At 41.6% G+C, this 22,764-nt stretch overlaps 1 protein-coding gene across 6 annotated transcripts in view; it reads left to right on the top strand.

Annotated features, from left to right (window-relative positions):
- Nucleotides 1–22,764, top strand: part of DOCK8 (dedicator of cytokinesis 8) — a 247,673-nt gene that overhangs the window by 104,455 nt on the left and 120,454 nt on the right. For all 6 annotated transcript variants that reach the window (XM_054499987.2, XM_063649580.1, XM_054499990.2 and 3 more), the window contains 7 exons: nucleotides 4,681–4,747; nucleotides 7,037–7,186; nucleotides 11,387–11,467; nucleotides 13,206–13,365; nucleotides 15,563–15,699; nucleotides 17,988–18,081; nucleotides 19,184–19,346. In XM_054499987.2, coding sequence (XP_054355962.1) covers nucleotides 4,681–4,747; nucleotides 7,037–7,186; nucleotides 11,387–11,467; nucleotides 13,206–13,365; nucleotides 15,563–15,699; nucleotides 17,988–18,081; nucleotides 19,184–19,346 — 852 coding nt within the window. The remainder of the gene's footprint in view (nucleotides 1–4,680; nucleotides 4,748–7,036; nucleotides 7,187–11,386; nucleotides 11,468–13,205; nucleotides 13,366–15,562; nucleotides 15,700–17,987; nucleotides 18,082–19,183; nucleotides 19,347–22,764) is intronic.

Here is a 22,764-nt window from a genome sequence, read left to right as displayed (position 1 = left end):
AAGTAATGGGCACAGAAAAGCAAGCCCTTGCCCTTGCAAACCAACCGGGCAGTGGGAGCTTCCTCATCTGTCTGGTCGGCAGGAGGACTGAGTGGAAGTGGCTGTTCCCCTCTGCATTGTTTAGGAAGCCTTCGCTATTGTCTGAGGGACCCACCTGCCCCCACAGGATGCATCATCAGGCTACTTTTAGATGCAGCAACTATGTCATTTGAGATGGCAGAAATTCTCCTCTATGGTGCTCATCGCCAAGCTTTCTAGACCTCTCCAGTGAATAAGAGGCAGCTGTTCTCACAGGTGGGAAAACATGGTCACTAAGAGAGATATGTGTTATTTAAAAAAAATTTTAATGGAGGCCAAGTGCAGTGATTCACACCTGTAATCTCAACACTTTGGGAGGCCAAAGTGGGAGGATCGCTTGAGGCCAGGAGTTTGAGACCAGCCTGGGCAATATAGCCAGACCCCCTCTCTACCAAAAATTAACAGATGTGTTAATTTTTAGCCCTAGCTACATTGGGAGGCTGAGGTGGGAGGATCGCTTGAGGCCAGGAGTTCTAGGCTGCAGTGAGCTATGATCATGCCACTGTATTCCAGCCTGAGTGACAGAGTGAGACTCTGTCTCTAAAATTAAAAAAAGAGGAGTCACTTGAATATCTCTTAATGAAAATTGTCAAGTGCAGTTTCTAGTGATGTCCCCGCAACTGCCAAAGCAGAAATTAAGTCGAATTGACATATTTGCCAGGTGCACTTGGCCTGCTCATGTGTTTTAAATAGTATCCATACTAACCTATAACTGCAAGAGAAGAGATGGACCAAAAAGACAGCCCTAGGAATAACTACTTAGAGTAAACTAGACGAAAAGAAAGAAACAAATTCTTATAGGTAAGCCTAGAATGTGACAGTATGAATAGTAAAAATATAACGGTAATATTAATGGCAAATGTTTTCCCATTTACATTGATATGTAGGATTCTATTCATAATACTACACGTTTTAGCAGCTGAGGAATTTGTTTAAAGTTGTGGACATCTGTAACTGTCTCTGTATTGCTTTTCGGAAATATAGAAACCCTCAAAGATAAAGAAAGAATTAGGCTCCTGTCAATTCTGCAAGTGTTTGTAACAGAAAAAAAAAAAGAATGACAACAAATGATTTTTCTCTTTTGTATTTTAAGTGGAGAAATATTTTAAGATTTAATACCATCTTATGAAAAGTAATCTCAGCTCTTAGGAATCTTCTTGATGGTGAAACTTTAGTGTGCAGAAAATTTACCCAGGCAGTTTATTTTAAATGCAGATTTTGGAGGACCTCCCATAACAATCTCCCTCAAGAGATTCTGGTTGAGTAGGTCTCAGGTGGGATCAAGAAACCTGCATGCTGGCAAACTTCTTTTGCCTCAAAATGCTAGTTTCTGGGGACTACACTTGAAGAACAAACACTCATAGAAAAAGCCCAGGTTCTGTGATCAGAGATGGCTGGGCTCAAAACCTGACTGTGCCAGTTCCTAACTTTGTAGACTTTGGCAAGTTCCTTATTCCCTGGGAACCTTGGTGTCCTGGTGTGTTAAATGCAGATAATATCTGCATTACGCTGTAGTTGTGTAGAGTAAAGAGACTGATGTGTGGAAAGCATTTATTATAACCCAATTTTAAGTCTTTAATAAATGTCAATTCTCTTTTTCTTTCTCGGAACCGCAGAGGACTTACTACTCAGTACCAACCTAAGTATATCACGCAATATTCAGGCCCTTTGTGTAGTAGGGAGTACACAATTAAATATAGGTTGAGCATGCCAGGCAGCAGCTGGTGAGCCTAGGCCCAGGAAAGCCCCCAGTTGGCCTGGTGCAGTGGCTCACACCTGTAATCCCAGTAATTTGGGAGGCTGAGGCAGGTGAATCACCTGAGGTCAGGAGTTTGAGACCAGCCTGGACAACATGGTAAGACCCCATCTCTACTAAATATACAAAAATTAGCTGGATGTGGTGGCGCATGCCTGTAGTCACAGCTACTAGGGAGGCTGAGGCAGAAGAACGGCTTGAACCTGGGTGGCAGAGGTTGCAGTGAGCCGAGACTGCACCATTGCACTCCACCCTGGGTGACAAGAGCAAAACTCTGTCTCAAAAAAAAAAAAAAAAGAAAGCTCCCAATTAACGTGCAATTACCTAATAATAGAAAGAATAATCATAGAAATCTTCAACACTGGGCTTTTGGGTGGTAAAATGTATAGAACATAAAATCTACCATCTTTTTTTTTTTTTTTTTTGAGACAGAGTCTCACTCTGTACGTCCAGGCTGGAGTGCAGCGGCATGATCTCGGCTCACTGCAACCTCTGCCTCCCACGTTCAAGTGATTCTCCTGCCTCAGCCTCCTGAGTAGCTGGGATTACAGGCACTCGCCACCACGCTCGGCCAATTTTTGTGGTTTAGTAGAGACAGGGTTTCACCATGTTGGCCAGGCTGGTCTTGAACTCCTGACCTCATGATCCGCTTGCCTCGGCCTCCCAAAGCGCTGGGATTACAGGCATGAGCCACTGCGCCTGGCCAAAATCTACCATCTTAACCATTTTTAAGGTACAGTTCAGTGGTGAGTACATTCACATTGTTCTGCAACCATCACCGCCATCCATCTCCAGGAATTTTTCTCTTCCCAAACTGAAACTCTGTACCCATTAAACAATAACTCCTTATCCTCCCTACTCCCCAGCCCCTGGCAACTCCCATTCTACTTTCTGCCTCTATGAATTTGACTACTCTAGGTGCCTCATGTAAGGGGAATCATAAAGTAACTGTCTTTTTGTGACTGGCTTCTTTTACTCATAATGTCCTCAGGTTCATCTATATTGTGGTATGTATCAGAATCTCCCTCCTTTTATGACTAAATAATATCCCATTGTATATATGTAGCATATTTTGTTTTGGCCTCATATATGCATCTGTTCATGGACACGTGGGTTACTTCCACCTTTTGGCTATTGTGAAAAGTGCTGCTACTTGGCATTGTTTTTAAGATACATTCACACACATCATTATACATGATCCTCACAACAGCCAGGAAAATGGAAAGCCAAGCATCCTTACCTTATTTTGCAGATAAATAAATGGAATTCAGAAAGGTAAGTAACCTGATTAGGATCACAGAATTAGCAGATGGTGGAAGAGGAACAGAGTCCAGGTCTCTGCCTGGGTGCCCTGTGAGTCTGCCATGATTCCAAATTGCCTCATTTCCAAAGGCGCCATTTGAGCAAATAACCCTTTTTGTCTATGCTCATATTCTGTTCAAATATTCTTCTAAAAAGTCCTCTTTTGAGACAAAGCTATCCATTGATGAGGACATCCTCTCGCACATACCTGGAGACAAAACATGGCTTTATTGACATGACGTCTGAGGTAATGGTGGACTGGGGCCCTTTTCCTGGTGCTCTCTGCAGGTAACATCCAAAGCCATGGGATGTCAAGCTGAGAAACTTGGAAGACCTTCATCAGTGTTCCATGTGCACCTGTAATGTCCACCAAGATACTAAAGGCAGATAATGTACCGGGATTATGCTTTGGGATTCACCATTTCAAGGGGAATTGGCAATTAGGGCCAATATGAGGGCTCCTCTTTCTAGCTCTCATGGGGCCCAGGCACCTCAGTGTTTATCTGCTGTGCTCAAGCCCCTCCCTGAACTCAACTCAGCAACTCCCCAGTAATGGAGTTAGGAAGGGCCAGACATTCATCCCCATCAAAACCCAGCCTTCTTCTGACTGTCCCACTACGAATCTAAGGAAAAGCAATTAAATTTTTCTTTTGTTGCCATCTGAAAAGCCCCATTCCTTAGAATTGAGTAATACAGATCCTATCCTTTAATTTTTTTTTATTTCAATGGCTTTAGGGTAAGTGGTTTTTGGTTACATGGATGAATTGTATAGTAGTGAAGTTTGAGATTTTAGTGCACCCGTCACCCAAGTAGTGTACATTGTACCCAGTATGTAGTTTTTTTTATCCCTCATCCCCCTCTACTCTCCCACTTCTGAGTCTCCAAGGTCCTTTATACCACTCTGTTTGCCTTTGCGTGCTCATAGCTTAGCTCCCACTAACATACAGCATTTGGTTTTCCATTCCTGAGTTACTTCACTTAGAATAATGGCCCCCAGTCCATCCAAGTTCCTGCAAAAGACATTATTTCATTCTATTTTATGGATAAGTAGTATTCCATAGTGTATATATACCACATTTTCTTTATCCACTCATTGGTTGGTGGGCAATTAGGTTGGTTGTTGGTTCCATATCTTTACAATTGTGAAACAGATACTATCCTAGCAATAAAATGTGAAATGTGAACAAGTCCATTACCTCAGACAGAAAGTCTACCCTCTGAAAACACAGTAGTTACAATAAGAAGATGAATCACGCTAAAGGTCCATTCAGCCCACTCTCTCTTGCAGTGAGTGAGTGAGATATTCCAAAAATATCCACCATGCTTTTGTAATGTCCACCATGATCTCAAATGATTAGGAATTTTTCACAAACCTCCCATATTTCTCTATTAATATCCCAGTGTGATTCTCATATACTTGGAGTTTTCCAAATATTTCAGGAAACTGCTCATATTTTTAACCAGTTTATATATCTAGGTGTTTTCAGAAAATTCAAAATTATCTAACTTAAAGCCACATAGATTTTCCTCTCTTTCTGTGGTAGGTTCGAGATTGAAATTGAGCCTCTGTTTGCCAGCATTGCCCTCTACGATGTTAAAGAAAGGAAAAAGGTAAGAAAGCAAAGAAATATCCAAAACCTAAGGCACATATATTGTTCATGATTCTTTGTGTGTATGTTTTTAAATCTTCTTTGCAGCAAGAACCTATCAGATTTGAAAGCAAATGATCTTTGATGGGTCCAGTTCTGTTGCCTTTGCAATTTTTCAAGCAGTGGTCTGAGAATGTAATTTATGATCTTTGAAGAATTTTAGAGGGAAAGGCTACTGGAGGTGCTGGCCTGGGTGGAATAGAGAAAGAATGAAATAGCACATGGGGTTATGTGTAAAACAAACCCATTTAAATACATTTTTAACAAGCTTGGATGTGCATGTAAAGCTTCCTCAGTTTGAGAGTTCTTTGCACTGTGAAATAGGCTCATCATGACTGAAGGGCATCTTACATGGTAGAGGTCTCAATTTGTCAGAGTTCAGACCTTACCAACTATAATGTGCTTTTAATGAAAACGGTGACCAAGACCTCTTGTGTGTTTTTAATGTTTAGTCATTTTGTGACTCCTAGAAGAGGACAGCAATAGCAAATCCAGAGTAGGATGGACACTTCTGCCCTTCTTTACCCATAATCATTCTGTATTTAAGGAAACAAGCATCTCCTGCATAAATATTAATGATCACTGAGATTTGTAGGATAGGTTAACTGCTAAAACAAGCAGAACCCCAAACTCAGTGGTTTAAAGCAGTAGTTCTCAAACTTGAGCATGCATCAGAATCTCCTGGAGGACTTGTTAAAACACAGATTGCTGGACCTCACCCACAGAGTTTCTGATTCAGCAAGTCCAAGTGGAGCCTGAGAATTGGCATTTCTAACAGTCCCCTGCTGATGCTGAAGCTACTGGTCAGGGGACCACATTTTGAAAACCGCTGGCTTATAAGCAAGAAGTTGCTGTCTTTGTTTCTTTAACCATCCAGGGTGGGAAGAGGGACCCCTCTGTTCCACGCAGCCACTCAGAAATGCAGGCTGGCAGTGGCTCCTCCATCTTCAGTATGTGCTCTCCCCAAATCACTCTTGTCACTGCCATTGCTGCCCCTGAAGAAGAGAAAAGAAGGATGGAGGAGGCCTGGAAGTTTGACACATTGCTTCTGCTCACAATTCACTGGAGAGAATTCAGTCACATGATCACCCCTCATTGCAAAGGAGGCTGGTAAATGTAGTCTCTGCCTGGGCAGCCACTCACCACTAAAATTCTCTTGGTAATGAAGGGGAGAACCCAACCATACAGTGGCTCTTAAGTAATAGGACACTAAAAGAGCCAGGAGCACTGTTCACATCATGCTCTTGCTCAGAATCTTCACTAAGATTCATTCCCTACAACCAGGCTTTCTTCATGATGGCGTTCCTCTACCTTCTTTCCATCCATAGTCTATGCAGAGTCAAGCTAGACCACTGATTAAGCTTCCCCCAGCCGTTCAAGCCTCTGAGATATTTATTCGTACTCTACTCTCTCCCTGGTACATCATCACCCTCCACCCCTGCCTATCAGAATCTTCTAAGGCCCATCTATCTCCAGTGCTGCTTCCATGAAAAGTTGTCCTTGTCACCCAATTGCAAATGGCCTGTCACTCTGGAACTTCCACAGTGCTTCTTTGTATGTATGTGGTGACTTGTATTTTGCTTTTACTGTAGTTAGTTACGTGCTTGCCTTTTCCCTCACCTATTTTTTTTTTTTTTTTTGAGTCAGGGTCTCACTCTGTTGCCCAGGCTGGCATGCAGTGGGGCGATCTTGGCTTACTGCAACCTCTGCCTCCTGGGGTCAAGTGATCCATCCTCCCACCTCAGCCTCCCAAGTAGCTGGAACCACAGGCACATGCCACCATGCTGGCTAGTTTTTGTATTTTTTGTAGAGGCAGGGTTTCACCATGTTGGCCAGGCTGGTTTCAAACTCGTGAGCTCAAGCAATGTGCCCGCCTTGGCCTCCCAAAGTGCTGGGATTACAGGTGTGAACCACCACACCCAGTCCTTCCCTCATTCTTGATTGTGAATTAATTGAGAGCAGAGGTCCTGCTCTTCTATAGTGAAGTAACTGATACTCAGGAAATACCGGTGGTTTAATAAACATTTAAATGTTTCAAGGAACATCTCTCAAATGGCTCCAGAATACCTAGACATTATGACAAAACATTTATCAGATTTATCCAGGAGCCACTTTCCTAAACCATGTCTATGATTATTACACTTAACTCCTTCAGCAAAATTTCTCTGTGGTGTTTTTACTCCTTTTTAACGTGTTTAAACCATGAATGCAACAGATCTAACTTATATTTCACTTTGCTGCTCATTTACAGATCTCAGAAAATTTTCACTGTGACCTGAACTCTGACCAGTTCAAAGGATTTCTGCGAGCTCACACGCCTTCAGTGGCCGCATCAAGTCAGGCGAGATCTGCAGTCTTCTCAGTCACCTACCCGTCCTCAGACATCTACCTGGTAGTCAAGGTAATTCAGCACGATCTGATTTGCCCGATCTGATGTTTTCATTGCTGCATTGTTCCCAGCACATGTTTCGGGTGCACGAAATCTCAGAATGTGTCCACATATCCTCTGAGATTCGGTTTGTTTCCTTCTCAATTTACCCCTTTTCCCTTCTAAGTAAACTGTTGCAGATACTAGAAAGACTAGGTTTTGGAGACATACAGACGTAGGTTTGAGTCCTGGCTTTACAACCTAGTAATTAAATGGCATTGGCAGTTTCCTGGTCTTTCTGAGACTGAGTTTCCTCATCTGTGAAGTGGAGATAATCACACTGACCTCAGTGGATAGTCATGACTACAGAATAAAGCTTGGCACATCTTGGGCACCCTTCTCCTAATTAAGGAGAGTTCCCTCAGTGACCTGGTGCAGAGAAGCTGCTGTGGAGAAAGGAAAATCTCTGGGCTAGAGTTTCCTAACAATGTTCATGTTGCTCTAGAGATGCATAGTTAAGTGTTCCCAAGTCCAGCCTCTTACAATTTGAAGCGTGGGCTGTGGTTTTCAAGTTTCACCCTCCTTTTTTTTCTTCTTACCATGTCACAGACTGTCTCTAATGAGAGTTGAAATCTATGGGGCCATTATAAGTAGAAGAGCCTTTCATTCTAGGCTATACTCTTTGCTGTTGTAAGAAAACCAGATCCTTTCTCTGTACACCAAAATGACTGGTTAGAAATTAACAAACATCAGGTATTTTACCTACCTTAGGCCAGATAATTGGTCTTATTGACTCTTTTTTTTTTGAGCGGAGTTTCGCTCTTGTCACCTAGGCTGGAGTGCAGTGTCACCATGTCAGCTCACTGCAACCTCCACCTCCTGGGTTCAAACGATTCTCCTGCCTCAGCCTCCCGAGCAGCTGGGATTATAGGCGCCCACCACCCCACACCAGGCTAATTTTTGTATTTTTGGTAGGGACGGGGTTTCACCATGTTGGCCAGGCTGATCTCAAACTCCTGATCTCAGGTGATTCGCCCGTATTTGGCTCCCAAAGTGTTGGGATTATGGGCATGAGCCACTGCGCCCGGCCGTAAAATCATTGTAAAAACAAAACAACAAATTCAGGTGTCTGATTTCATGTGCCCCCAGCCTCTTAGGTTTGGAACATTATCTGGTTAGTACAGTGTTTTATGTCTGTAGTCTCAGTGATCGCCCCATGATCTCATGGATTCCAAATAATTCAGGTAGCTTGGAGGTCACTTAACAGATGGCAAATGTCTTTTCACTCTAGCTTCTTTAACACCGTATAACAAAGATTATGAGAGGTTACTGTAGCTTGAGGGGAACTTACTTAAGCTTATAGAAAGTATAGTTAAAATTATATTGCTGAAAAGACACTTCTATTGTTGTCAAACTTTAATGTGTCTCCTTTTCGTTGCAATATTACTTAGACATACAGGAAAATTAAAGCCCACTATGGTAGCCCTGTAGGTAAGTTCACCATTCTCTGTCAGCCTAGGAAACTGAAGAAGCCAACACTAGTGCTATAGAGCCAAATTTTGTCTCAAACTCTGCTTCCCAGTGGATGACTTTCTCTTGATTAATCCATCATATTCTGCCAAGTAACAGTGGTTACCCATTGGTTCCTATCACTTACCAAATCTGTTCCGAAATTTTCAAATGTATAAATGTGTTCATTTGGCATAACAAATATACTAAAGTGTTTGAATAGATTTAAGAACTTGAAATCTACTCAGCAAGACAGCCCCTGGTTGGCTGTTTGCTTTTCTTTATCATAATTTCATCATTGTTGCTTCTTTCCCTTTAAATATATAGTAAATGGTGTTAAACTATTTAGCACATCCAGGCAGACATTATTCGGTAAGAGGGGCTTCTTTCTTTTTTGTTTATATTCCCAGGCCGAACATCAGGGTCTTTACTGTATTTTAGTTAGCATCATCTAGTTCAGGTGTTGCATATAATATGGCTTTAAGGGATTATTTCCACTTAAACGTTTAATTCAAGATTTTGTGAAATTTTTTTTTAAAAGAGTTTGTTTTACAATCAAGGAAAGAAGAGTGAAAATGGGAGTGAATTGGAAACTTTTCAAAAATTGTTTAAAAATAGTTATGCCATGCCAAATTTAAATATTTAATAAGTTGCAATGTGCCTATCCTTATGTGAGAGCCACAGAGTTTAAGAAAACACAAAGCAGAGAGCCTAGCACTTTAGAAGTCTTCCAGATGTTAAATTTCCCATCTTAAAGAGTTTACAATCCAGTTAAAAAACAACTTGGCATTCAAAGAAATGGGTTCAAATTCCTATTTTGCTACATCTGCTGTGTATTGTAGCAAGTTTAGTCTCTCAGTCTAATTGGAAAATGATCCCTGTGCCTGAGTGGTTTTGAAGAAAATTGAAATAATGTATGTAAAAACACCTACCCTGTTCCTGATATACCATAATTAGGTAAACAATAAATGGCTATTAAATATGAAAAAAAATAGGTATGCCAAGTGTTAATCCTACCCCTTCTGAATAGAGCAGAAAGTAGTCTCTTCCCTTAAGAAAAGTTTTAGGTTAATCTGATAGGCTTCTTTGCCCTACTTTCCATGGTTATGAGGAGTCATACATTTCATTACACACTTTTGCGTAAATCATGAAGGGCCAAACAATAGGTTCTCATGTCGGCCTGCAGCTCCTTCTCATGAAGTACCTGGAGTTCTCCTTGCCCACTGCAGCCAGGGCAGTAGTATCTGCTGGTCTGGTCAAATCTGACTTCTCCTGCTTCCTGTATGTTCCATGATACACACTACTAGTGCATGAAGCTGTGGCATTCCCCTTCCTTGCTTCAGGGTCCTAATTAAGAAGTTCTTAATCTCTGTTCAGAATTTATTCTAAAGACCACATTTTTAATCCATTCACTTCATGGAAAAATTAGCTTCCTTCCAATTTGTTCTACAAGCTCCTGACTATGAGCTTCAGGAGAATAGGGGCAGTGTTTATCGCCACCTTATCTCCCAGCTGCTACCATATAGAAGGTACTCAACAATAAGGAAATGATTGCTGATTAGCAGGAATACTGGTCAGTTTCTAGCTCAAGTGTTATGTGCCTATGTTTTCAGCGTGGTGCATCTCTCAGTGGGATTCGCCTTCTCTTCATGCTGTGGCAATGGGAGGGGGTTTTGAACTTCTTTTATGAGAAGAGAGACTTCCTGCTTGGAGTCCTCCCTGAAGCAGATATTCATTGAGTAGCCTCATGCTGCTTCCTTTGAAACCCCATAAATGCCCCTTTATCATGGGTATTGTTAAATACTTTGTGCCTAACTCACAGCACCTATTAAGTATGTGTCCCTTTTGGACTATGTTGACCCAAATTCTTTCTTCGAGGATCATCTCAACTGATGGGACTAAATCCACTGGTTTTACTCTTCAACATCTAAGTTAAATTTTCTTTGAGCAGAGAGTTAGGAAATTTCAAATTTCTCCTTGTCTTTCTTTTAAATATGGTGCCCAAATTTATGACAACTTGCCAGCCAGTCACTTTACCTGAAGCAAGACAGAAGACACTTCATTCATTCTTATTACCAGCCTTCATTCCTATTAACAGCCAGTTAGCAAAGAGAGAAGCTGCACATCCCAATGCTTTTGAGTTTCTTTCCAAGTCTGTTAAATCCAGAGAATTAGCCCTAATAGGAATTACAAGGGAGACAATTACAGATAATTTATTCGGTTCAGTCATTCATTTTGTGGAAGGTTTTAGTCCCTAACCCGACTTTCACAGAGACCATATCTCTTTTTTATATTGTAAGCAATAATAAAGAAAATGAGTTTTCCACTTCCTACATATGTCTCCTGGGTTTTGTTTTATAAAATAACTTTTATTGCCTTTTTTATTATATACATAATACATGTTTATTGTTTAAAATAGAAAATACACATAAGCAATGGGAAGAAAATAAAAATCACACATAATCCCACCATACAAAGATAACTACTATTAACACTTGCTGCATTTGCTGAGTATCTACTTTCACCCTTTTCATATGCCTTTATGATGTGTTAAATAAAATTGTATGCTATTCTTTATATAAACTTTTTAATCAAAAAACATGTATCACAGATATCTTCCTAGGTCATCAAATATTGTCATAAAATGTAATTCTGATGGTTGCATAGATTCCTTTTTATGAATGTAATTTATGTGCCTTATTTTAATATTCTTTTTATTGGTAGATTGAAAAAGTCCTGCAGCAGGGAGAGATTGGAGACTGTGCAGAGCCCTACACGGTTATCAAAGAAAGTGATGGTGGAAAGGTATGGTAATTTGAGTATTGTTAAGTGGAGACATCTTAGAAGAAGCAGGTATTTTCAGAAGTGTTACACAAATAGTTAATGGGCTTTAGTCCCTAATGTGTCCCTATATAAAATGCTACTCATTTTAATTAAATAAAAGAGGAAAAGAAAACTGGTCACTGATGATGACTTTTTTTTTTTTTTTTTTTTTTTTTGAGGCAGTGTCTTACTTTATCTCCCAGGCTGGAGTGCTGGAGTGCAGTCATGGCTCCCTACAACCTTGAACTCCTGGGCTTGAATGATCCTCCCCCTTCAGCCTTTTGAGCAGCTGGTACTACAGGCACATGCCACCATGCTTGGCTAGTTTTTTATTTTTTTGTAGAGATGGGGTCTCACTGTGTTGCCCAGGCTGGTCTCATACTTCTGGCCTCAAGTAATTCTCCTGCCTCAGCCTCCCAAAGTGTTGGGATTACAGGCATGAGTCACCATGCCCAGCATGATGATGATTTTTTAGAGAAATAAATCCTTGAATTTTCTAATGTTGACATACAGCAAGGTCTGACTGCATAACTTGTTTGGGGCAAGGCCACCCCCTGTTGTCTTCATTCTGAGGCTCTGACTCAGCTGGTTGGGAGGTCCACGGAGACCCCAAAACTAAACCGTGCCAGAGCTCTCCTGGCCTTCCTCAACAGCATGGGCCACTGCCCTTTCAGGTATGCAAATAACTGGGAATTGGCTGCCACTACCATGCATTATATATTCATTAGCACAGCATAGGTGTTGAGTCTATGAAAAGGATATCTTTTCTCAGCAGCAATTTGCAAAGATTCCCAGTGTGATTCTTAAAACATGGCCTTGGCCGGGCATGGTGGCTCACACCTGTAATCCCAGCACTTTGGGAGGCCAAGGCGGGCAGATCACGAGGTCAGAAGATTGAGACCATCCTGGCTAACACGGTGAAACCCTGTCTACTAAAAATACAAAAAATTAGCCGGGCATGGTGGCTCGTGCCTGTATTCCCAGCTTCTCAGGAGGCTGAGGCAGGAGAATAGCTTGAACCTGGGAGGCGGAGGTTGCAGTGAGCCGAGATCATACCACTGCACTACAGCCTGGGAGACAGAGTGAGACTCCATCTCAAAAAAAAAAAATGGCCTTTCTGCAATAAGACTTACCTTATTAGTATTGTACTCTACAGACTCATAAATGTCAAGTAAGATTTATTGAACTCAAGACATTTTTTTTAATCTATCTTTTATTCTGAACTCAGAAAGAACACCTTGGAAGTATTGTAAACTTCCTAAGGAGTTGTTAGGAAACTTTTTAGAATTTTTTGGAGTTTTCCAAAGCAACTTTTGGAGAAACAGGTTCACTTGGGAGCTTGGTAGATGATATACTAAACTTGATTTCAAGATTCTTTTATGCAAATCCAAGTCACATAGCTAGCCACCAAAAGAATTGATAATCTGGTGTAATGAGTCCCTTTTTGTTTTTGTTAGCTAAAAATGTATTTTACTAATTAAATGTAGCCTTTTTGTAAACTCCTGATTTTTTAATCTTTATTTCCTTATCAGCTAGACTTCTGGCCCAGGTGCATCATTTTTCTGCTATTCACTGTTTTTATTTTTTAGTGGGAAAATATGTTTTTACTCTTTTTAATCAGTAGGGTTTGGATTTTGGAGATGGCTGTCATATTCAGGTCAGAGGCAGTTGACTTGGTGCTGATGCTTGTTTCAGCTTGTTTCTTTCCATTTTCCTCCAGAGTAAAGAAAAGATTGAAAAACTAAAACTCCAAGCTGAATCCTTCTGCCAGCGTTTGGGGAAATACCGGATGCCGTTTGCCTGGGCACCCATAAGCTTATCAAGCTTCTTCAATGTCTCCACCCTTGAGAGGGAGGTAACTGATGTGGACTCTGTGGTTGGTAAGATTTTCACCTGCAGTGGGAAAGGGAGGGCTCCCCAGTGTGCCACTGCCCAGGTCCACAGCTTACTAGTAGGGACTGGGGGCACAGTGAGGTGTGGGAAGTGGGGAGGAAGAAGGAGATAAATAGAATGAAACACTATTATGACTGGATTACATATATTTGGACAGTGATCTCCAAAAGAAATTATCATGAACGTTGGTGAAGATTAAGTATACTCTTATAGTAAGATTTTCTAGATGGTATGATACTTAAAGTTGATTTTTGCTAGCCACCCCCTCTCAAAAGTAAAACTTTAACAAGAAATTGTAGTAACCGTCTGTAGTGTGTTAAGCAGAGACACCATAGTCGACTCCTAAACCTAAAAAAAAAAAAAGCCTCTGTTACAAAGGCTTCAAAAAGCAAAACTCGACAGGGTGTGGTGGCTCACGCCTGTAATCCCACCACTTTGAGAGGCCGAGGTAGGCGGATCACTTGAAGCCAGGAGTTCAAGACCAGCCCAGCCAACATGGTGAAACCCTGGCTCTACTAAAAATACAAAAAATTTGCTGGGTGTGGTGGTACACGTCTGTCTGTAATCCCAGCTGCTCGGGAGGCAGAGGCAGGAGAATCGCTTGAACCAGGGAGGCGAGGTTACAGTGAGCCGAGATCAGGCCTCTGCACTCCAGCCTGGGCAACAGAGCGTGACTCTGTCTCAAAAAAAAAGAAAAAAGAGAAAAACTCAAGTTTCCCAGCAAAACTTCCAGTTCTTTAAAGTTTACTTTGCCAAGTGCAATGAAAAAATGGGCATCCAAAGAATATTTACTGTTTTAGTTTATTTAGCATATTTCTTTTTCATCATCTCACCCTTGATCTGAATCATTCATTCCTACACTGCTTGGTGTAGAAATTTTCAAAAGGGTTGCAAATTTTCAAGTGGACCCGCCCATATCACCTGTGGTGGGGTTTCTCTTTCCCTAAATGCTTTTGTATCCACCAAATATATAAGTCCATGTTCACATTTTTTCATGCATTCCTTAAGCTAAGGCTTAAGCCAGTTCTGAAATACTACCTTGAGCAAGGAAGTGGAGGAAAGGACATTTTGTGATTGCTGCTGCTATTTTGGAGTTACTGGTACATAATCACCAGTCAGAACTCCTGGGTTATTTCTGGTTCATCAATAACAAACCTCACTTTACCACATCCTGATCTTCCTGCCACAGCTTTCTTTAATGCCGCCTATGTAGACCCAAGTAACTTATTGATAAGAGTTATGTATAGAGCTTAGAGGGCACACAAGCTGGGTAATTCAGGCATAGGGCATGCTGAGGCCTCAGTCATCTCTAGGTCAAGGATAACCTGACAACAGAGACTGATTCTTAAGGAGCAACCAGAAGATGCAAAGATGTCATGTATTATGCTGAGGCAGAATGGCAAGTTTAGGTGGGTAGAGGTAGCAAGAAATTCTAATTCAACATCATGGTAAGAATTAAGGATAAGAAGATACTCAAAGACGGGTTGGAACTGTTCTAGTTCTAAGCAATTTGATTATTTATAAGAGAACCCATGAGTTTTTGCAATATAAAAGCAACAAGATCTCCACCCAGATCCCAAAAGGGGATAAGAAACAACTGGGCAAACTATCAGGGTCCCAGCCCAAGTCTGAGTGTGATTTGGGGTTCTAATTTCCATTGGGCAGATCACCCAAGGCAGAAACTCAGTCTTGCTGCCTGGTCCACATAATGAGAGCAGAGGAACGCTGGGATTCAGAGTGTACACAGGCTGACCCTAGCATGTTTGGGTCACAATCCCAAATGCCTTCAGGGGCATTTGAGTACATGCCTCTCCCAGTAGAATGCAAATATAGAAACAAAAGAAAAGCAAACAGTGTGCTGACTAAATAAAGCTTATCAGGAGACCCTGTTCTGGCTATAGCTCTGGACTCTTGCCGGGTGGCATTTGGTCTACCCTAATTTCCATGTGAGAGGGACCCGTGACTGCTCCTGGCCTCTCTCCTCTGGTCGGAGGAGGATTAAGGACACCAACAGGAGGACTAAGAAAGGTAGGGGCCAATGAAAGGATATTTTCATTCAAAACAAGGATGGCCATATTCAGTGTTCCCGATCAGTGACTTTAAACATACATATTGTGAAGTTAATAACTGATGTGTGTTTGAACAGAAAGGCATACTTTGGAGTGACAATTGTTTTTCTTAAAGGGAGAAGCTCAGTGGGTGAACGGAGGACATTGGCCCAATCTAGAAGGCTTTCTGAAAGAGCCCTCTCCTTGGAGGAAAATGGGGTTGGATCCAACTTCAAAACCTCCACCCTGAGCGTTAGCAGCTTTTTCAAGCAGGTATCTCTCCACGTTACAGTGTGTCTGGGTTTTTCCCCATACTGGCATGGGCACTGGAACCCACAGGAGGAGGATATGTAGTGATTAAGAGAGCAAACTAGTTAAGCTCACTGTCTTAGTTCATTTTCTGCTGCTTATAATAGAGTATCTGAAACTGGGTAGTCTAAAAAGAAAAGGAATTTGTTTCTTACAGTTTTGAAGGCTGAAAAATCCAAAGTTGAGGGCCCACACTTGGTGAGGGCTTTCTTGCTGGCGGGGCCTCTCTGCAGAGTCCTGAGGTGGAGCACGGTGAGCAGCTGAGCATGCTAGCTCAGGTCTCTCTTCCTCTTCTTATAAAGCCACCAGTTCCCCTCCCATGATGCAGATTAATCCATTAATCTGTGAATGGATTAATCCATTCATGAGGGCAGAGTCCTCATGATTCAATCACGTCTTAAAGGCCCCACTTCCCAACACTGCCACCATGGGGACCAAGCTTCACCATGAGTTTTGAAGGGGACATTCAAACCACAGCATTCACAAAGCCTCAATTTCATTAGCCAGAAAACGGGAACGATAGTACTTAACTTCATGTGGCTAGCAGGAAGGTCAGGTGACATGAGACCTGTCAAACTCTTCTTAGAGTGCCTGGAATACAGTAAGTCCTCAATGAATGTTAGCTATTTTAACTGAGAGAAGGGTTAGGTTTTGTTCCTCGTGATACAAACTATCCTATTTGAACTATCTTGGCCAATCCATTCATGAAGCTATGACAACAGTCTGGCTGGGACATCTCCTTCCTGGTGGATCTCAGGGTTTCTTGGCCTGGCTATTCATGTGCAAGTTTCCACTTTCACTACTGCTTGATGTGCAAGTTTCCAGGGCTCCCTGCTTGCTCAGAGAGGGTGACCATTCCAGATGGTACTCTTTGTTAGCTCCGTAAACATGAAGACTATTTAAAAAAATAAAAAACTTCCTAGACTTGTCAAAGGTATGGAGACAGAAAGTAGAATGATGGTTGCCAGGGTCTAGGGATAGAGGGGATGGGGAGTCACTGGTTAAAGGGTACAGAGTTTCAGATTTTTTTTGCAAGACAAAAGCATTCTGGCAGTTGGTTGCACAACAATGAGAATGTGCTTAACACTACTGAATTGTGCACTTAGAAATAGGTAAGATGGGCCAGGTGCAGTGGCTCATGCCTGTAATCCCAGCACTGGGAGGCTGAGGCAGGTGGATTACGTGAGGTCAGGAGTTCAAGACCAGCCTGGCCAACATGGTGAAACCCCGTCTCTACTAAAAATACAAAAGTTAGCTGGGTGTGGTGGTGCACACCTGTAATCCCAGCTACTTGGGAGGCTGAGGCTGGAGAATTGCTTGAACCTGGGAAGTGGAGGTTGCAGTGAGCCAAGATTGCACCAGTGCACTCCAGGCTGGGTGACAGAGTGAGGTTCCATCTCAGAAAAAAAAAAAAGAAGAGGTAAGATGGTAATTTTATGTTAGTTATATTTTGTCACACTTAAAATAAACTCACTTGGTCTGACTCTGTTTTGGAAAGTTTTCCATAGCTACACAGTCTTCGTGGAGCATTTAAAGGGGTTACGTTAACAAACTGAAATGCAAAAGGGATGCTGATGGGGCCTGTGCACCGTGCCACATAATAGAAATAGTAAGGGTCTGAAAAGGTTTCTATTCAGCATACACATACCCTTCTCAATCTTATGACCTTGGAGGACAAGGTACTTAACTAAGTCTGGATGGTGTCATTGGGAATAAGACATATCTACCCACTTACCTTACTGGGTTGTTGTAAGGATTGGAGATCATGCATGTGTACTCCTGACCCATCTTGGGCATATGTGGGGGTGGACAGCATTTATACTTAACCTTGTTTGAGACAAATGTGAAGAAAATGAGATGGAAAGATGCTTTCTCCACCTTCAAACATTTGAAGAAGAAAGTAAACTTATTCTGTATTGTTCCAGGGGGGTAATACTGGCATCAGAGGGTGAGAGTTATAGGGGGGACGTTTTTGGCCTGGTTTTCTAATGGTCAGACAGGCTTCCTTAGAATGCAGCAGATGCCCCATCCCCAGAAGGACTGATAAGAGGCCGAGGCACAGTGAGTCACAGTGATTGAGACGGATTTAACAAGAAGTGGAACTCAATGATTTCAGAGCTGCCTATAATCCTAATTTCTATGAAAGACTTGTGAGAATAAAACTTAAAGGTAAAAATCTTCCCAGAAATCGTTTGTCCCCAACCCAAGAGTCAAAGGTGCGTCTACACTAACTCTGGCTTTTCTCTTGGCAGGAAGGAGATCGCCTTAGTGATGAAGACTTATTCAAGTTTTTAGCTGACTACAAAAGATCATCATCCTTACAGAGACGAGTCAAGTCAATTCCAGGTGTGAATGACTTATCTTTATCCTCTTCAGCTGTGCCAAAACCGCTTATCATTAGACACATTCTTTGTCTAATGCCAGAATTTATAAAATCATATTTGTCAAGTGAAATGTGAGATTTTGTGTTAGGGGTTAAGAATCTGAATTGTGCTATGTGTTCTGTGTTTTTGGAAAACCTATTAATATTTTTTTAATTTTCTTAAAGATTGATTTAGTAAACAAACCTTGTGCTTTAGATCTGGTTTCTCAGATAATGAGATAATTGTTTAAACAGAGGAGCCCCTTTAATCAAATAAAATATTATACTTAGTATTAAAAAAGTGAATGTGAGATGCTTTGGTAGAAAGCAAAGTCATCTTCCTTATCCTCACTTGGCAGTCCTGGAGGTATTTCTGTAGCATCCTCAGGTCCAGGGAAGCCAGTTTGTGTTTGTTTTTGTTTTTGCTTTTGTTTTGTTTGTTTTTTTTTTTTTTGAGATGGAGTCTTGCTCTGTCACCAGGCTGGAGTGCAGTGGCACGATCTCGGCTCACTGCAACCTCTGCCTTCCAGGTTCAAGTGATTCTCCTGCCTCAGCCTCCCGAGTAGCTGGGACTACAGGCGCCTGCCACCACGCCCAGCTCATTTTTTGTATTTTTAGTAGAGACAGGGTTTCACCATGTTGGCCAGGATGGTCTCGATCTCTTGACCTCGTGATCCACCTGCCTCGGCCTCCCAGAGTGCTGAGATTACAGGCGTGAGCCACCACATCCGGCCGGAAGCCAGTTTTAAAACTTCCAATTTTTACTGCTAGCAATGCAGGGAAGTTACTTAACAATGTAAAATTATACTGTGGTAATTCAGGAAAGAACTTTAAAAATCCTCTAATCCATTCCTTCTCATTTTACAATTTCTTGCTTTATATTTTATTTTATAGAGGCTAAATCTCAAAAGTTATCATGACACACTTTTCTCAAGCTGTAGGAAATTAGCTCCAAAACTTTTTTATAGTACTATAGTTTGTTCTTATTTTCATGAAAGAAACATCTTTCATGATGCAACCATCTTTCTTGACTCCCTCATAACATGACAGTTTCTTTACTAGGACATTCCTATTTTCTCTCTTTAGGCTTGCTCAGACTAGAGATTTCTACAGCTCCAGAGATCATCAATTGCTGTCTGACTCCTGAAATGCTGCCTGTGAAACCCTTTCCTGAAAACCGGACACGCCCGCACAAAGAGATTTTGGAATTTCCAACACGAGAAGTATATGTCCCTCACACTGTGTACAGGTAAGAAACACAGGTTCAGGCTGGGCGTGGTGGCTCACACCATAATCCCAGAACTTTGGGAGGCGGAGGCAGGAGGATTGCTTGAGCTCAGGAGTTTGAGACCAGCCTGGGCAACATGGCAAAACCCTGTCTCTACAACATATACAAAATTTAGCTGGGCGTGGTGGTGCATGCCTGTAATCCCAGCAACTTGGCAGGCTGAGGCAGGAGAATCGCTTGAACCCAGGAGGCAGAGGTTGCAGTGAGCCAAGATTGCACCACTGCACTCCAGCCTGGGAGACAGAACCAGACTCTGTCTCAAAAAAAAAGAAAAAAGAAAAGCAGGTTCTTGGAAAACCATTGAGCTCACATTCTGAGTTTTATTTGAATAATGTTTTCTCATCCTTCAACCTGTCTTCCTACTTCCTAAGTTTCAGGGAAATGAAATGTGATATTTATGTAACCGTAGGTGATTGCCAAATCTCTTTCTAAACATAGTTTACCTAATTCTCTTTAACAAGAAAGGGTTACTTCAGATGTAATTGTAGTTCAGGATTATAGTGGACGTATGTTTTCCAGAGATTAAAAAAAAAATCTGCTAGCCATTACCTTTGTTTTCCTCTGTGCAGAAGGACATATTAGAAAAAGAGCAATGTGACCAAAATGTGCTAGTTGTCAAAAGGGCAGGTTTTCAGCTAAAGATTAGCTCTTTCCAATAGAATTTACAGCAATAACATAATAATAGCACACATTCCAATAGAATTTACAGCAATAACAGAAAGTTCTATATGTGTGCCACCAGTACAATAGCCACTAATCACATGTAGCTGTTCAGCATTTGAAATGTGGCCAGTGCAATGGAGGAACTGAAAAATTATTTGTAATTAATTTTAATTTAAAGTCAAGTAACTGTATGTGTCTACTATATTGGAGAGTATGGAGCTAGACACTAAAGGCCTAACAGGTTGGGCTGCCTTGGTTTCTGAATCGCATATGGTGGCACCTGACCTATTCCATGGGGTCTGAAAGGAGTGCTTGTCAACACACATCTGCCAAAGGCATTAATGCTCATGCACTTCTTTATTTTGAGACTATTTCCTTTAATGCAGAAAAGGATGCTGTCTATAAAAAGCATCTCTTCCCCACCATCCAGAAATGACATTGTTGTTTTCTGTGTTTTTATATAAAAGAAATACAGCGGTACTGATTCAGTTGAAGTCTTCTTTTATCCCCAGTCTCCAGTCACAGACTTTTACCTCAATCATGAAATGATGTGTGTTCTATTTTTTCTCCTTTTACACACACTTACACACACACACATCTGTGAACACTCAATGGCATTATCTTTATATTCATTTAAAATTTACGCAAATGGCTTCACACTCTAGGTCAGGGGTCCCCAACCCCCGGGCCATAGACCATTACTGGTCCTTGGCCTGTTAGGAACCAGGCTGCACGGCAGGAGGTGAGCAGCGGGTGAGTGAAGCTTCATTTACAGCCACTCCCCATTGCTTGCATTACCACCTGAGCTTCTCCTCCTGTCAGATCAGCAGTGACATTAGATTCTCATAGGAGCATGAATCTTATTGTGAACTGCATATGTGAGGCATCTAGATTGTGTGCTCCTTATGAGAATCTAATGCCTGATATTCTGTCGCTGTCTCCCATCACTTTCAGATGGGACCCTCTAATTGCAGGAAAACAAGCTCAGGGCTCCTACTGATTCTTATTATTGTGAGTTATATAATTATTTCATTATATATTGCAATGTTATAATAGTAGAAATAAAGTGCACAATAAATGGAATGTGCTCGAGTCATCCCAAAACCATCCCCCGCCCCCCGCTGCCACCCCAGTCCATGGAAAAATTGTCTTCCATGAAACCAGTCCCTGGTGCCAAAAAGGTTGAGGATGGCTGCTCTAGGTGTTATATTACACTTTGTTTTTGTCACTCAAAAGATTGATTTGTTTTTCTTTTTTTTGTTTGTTTGAGTATTACTATGGAGTCATGAGTCATTTTTCTTTCTACTTACCCAGATTTCCATAAGTTTTACCAATGGGAACTTTTTAATGGCTTGCATTTTTGGAAATATCAATATTGATTCATATAAAGGTTTGTGGTTTTTTTGGGTTTTTTTGTGTGTTTTTTTTTTTGAGATGGAATCTCGCTCTGTCACCGAGGCTGGAGTGCAGTGACACGATCTTGGTTCACTGCAACCTCCGCCTCCCAGGTTCAAACAATTCTCCTGCCTCAGCTGCCCGAGTAGCTGGGACTACAGGTGCCTGCCACCACACCCAGTTAATTTTTGTATTTTTAGTAGAGACAGGGTTTCACCATCTTGGCCAGGCTGGTCTTGAACTCCTGACCTCGTGATCCACCTGCCTCGGCCTCCCAAAGTGCTGGGATTACAGGTGTGAGCCACCATGCCCATCCTGTTATTCCTTTTAACTGCTGTTTAGTATTCCTTTGTGAGGAGGCCATATTTTATTCATTTTCTTGTTGATATGCATTTATGTCTTTTTCAAGTTTTCAGCTCTTACAAACACTATGGAGTAAGATTTTTTGTCTTTGCCCTTCTGTACACATTTGTGAAAGTTTCTTTAAGAAATATATCTAAAAGTGAAATTACCAGATCACAAGTAATACACATTTCAGTCTTAGTTTTCTAAAATTTTACATTTGCAGTCCTAACAGCAGTGTGAGAGAATTCCCATTTTCCAGTTCCTCACCCATACTTTCCAGTATGACGTAGGTGAGACTAAAATGCAAAGAACTTCAGAGCTCACCTGATCCAAGCATTCCTACCCCCACATTTCCAGATGCACAAAATTAAGACCCAGAAAGGATAAGTGAATGGTTCCTTGAGGTCAAAAATTACAGTGAGGTGGCCAGACACAGTGGCTCACACTGTAACCCCGCTGCTTTGGGAGGCTGAGGCTGGAGGACTGCTTGAGTCTAGGAGTTTAAGATCAGCCCAGGCAACATAGTGAGACCCCATCTCTACAAAACATTTTAAAAATTGCCCAGGTGTGGTATCATGCGTCCCTGTAGTTCTAGCTACCCGGAAGGCTGAGGCAGAGGATTCTTGAGCCCAGAAATTCGAGGTTACAGTGAGCTATGGTCGTGCTACAGCTCTCCAAATCAAGCAACAGAGTGAGAACCTATCTCTAAAAAAAAATAATAATTTAGAAAATAAAATTATACTGAGAAATACAAACAGCTATTCACACAGTTAGGAATGGAGAGTTCTTCCTTACAGTATTCAGGAGGTATACATTTATTTCCCCATTTAATCCTTCCTGGAGCAGCTCTTCATTTTCAATCCTCATTCCTTACATCTAAACTTAGTCCCCACGTCTCCCTCCTAGAGGAGATAAGCATTCTCAGGATGCAGTAGTTTCGATTCTCTATTCCTTAGAGGAAGATGAAGGCATGAAA

This window comes from Pongo pygmaeus, chromosome 13 (genome assembly GCF_028885625.2).
Source record: "Pongo pygmaeus isolate AG05252 chromosome 13, NHGRI_mPonPyg2-v2.0_pri, whole genome shotgun sequence".
Taxonomy (NCBI): Eukaryota; Metazoa; Chordata; class Mammalia; order Primates; family Hominidae; genus Pongo; species Pongo pygmaeus.
Note: the sequence above shows the minus strand (reverse complement) of the source record. Positions and strands in the feature narration are given on the sequence as shown.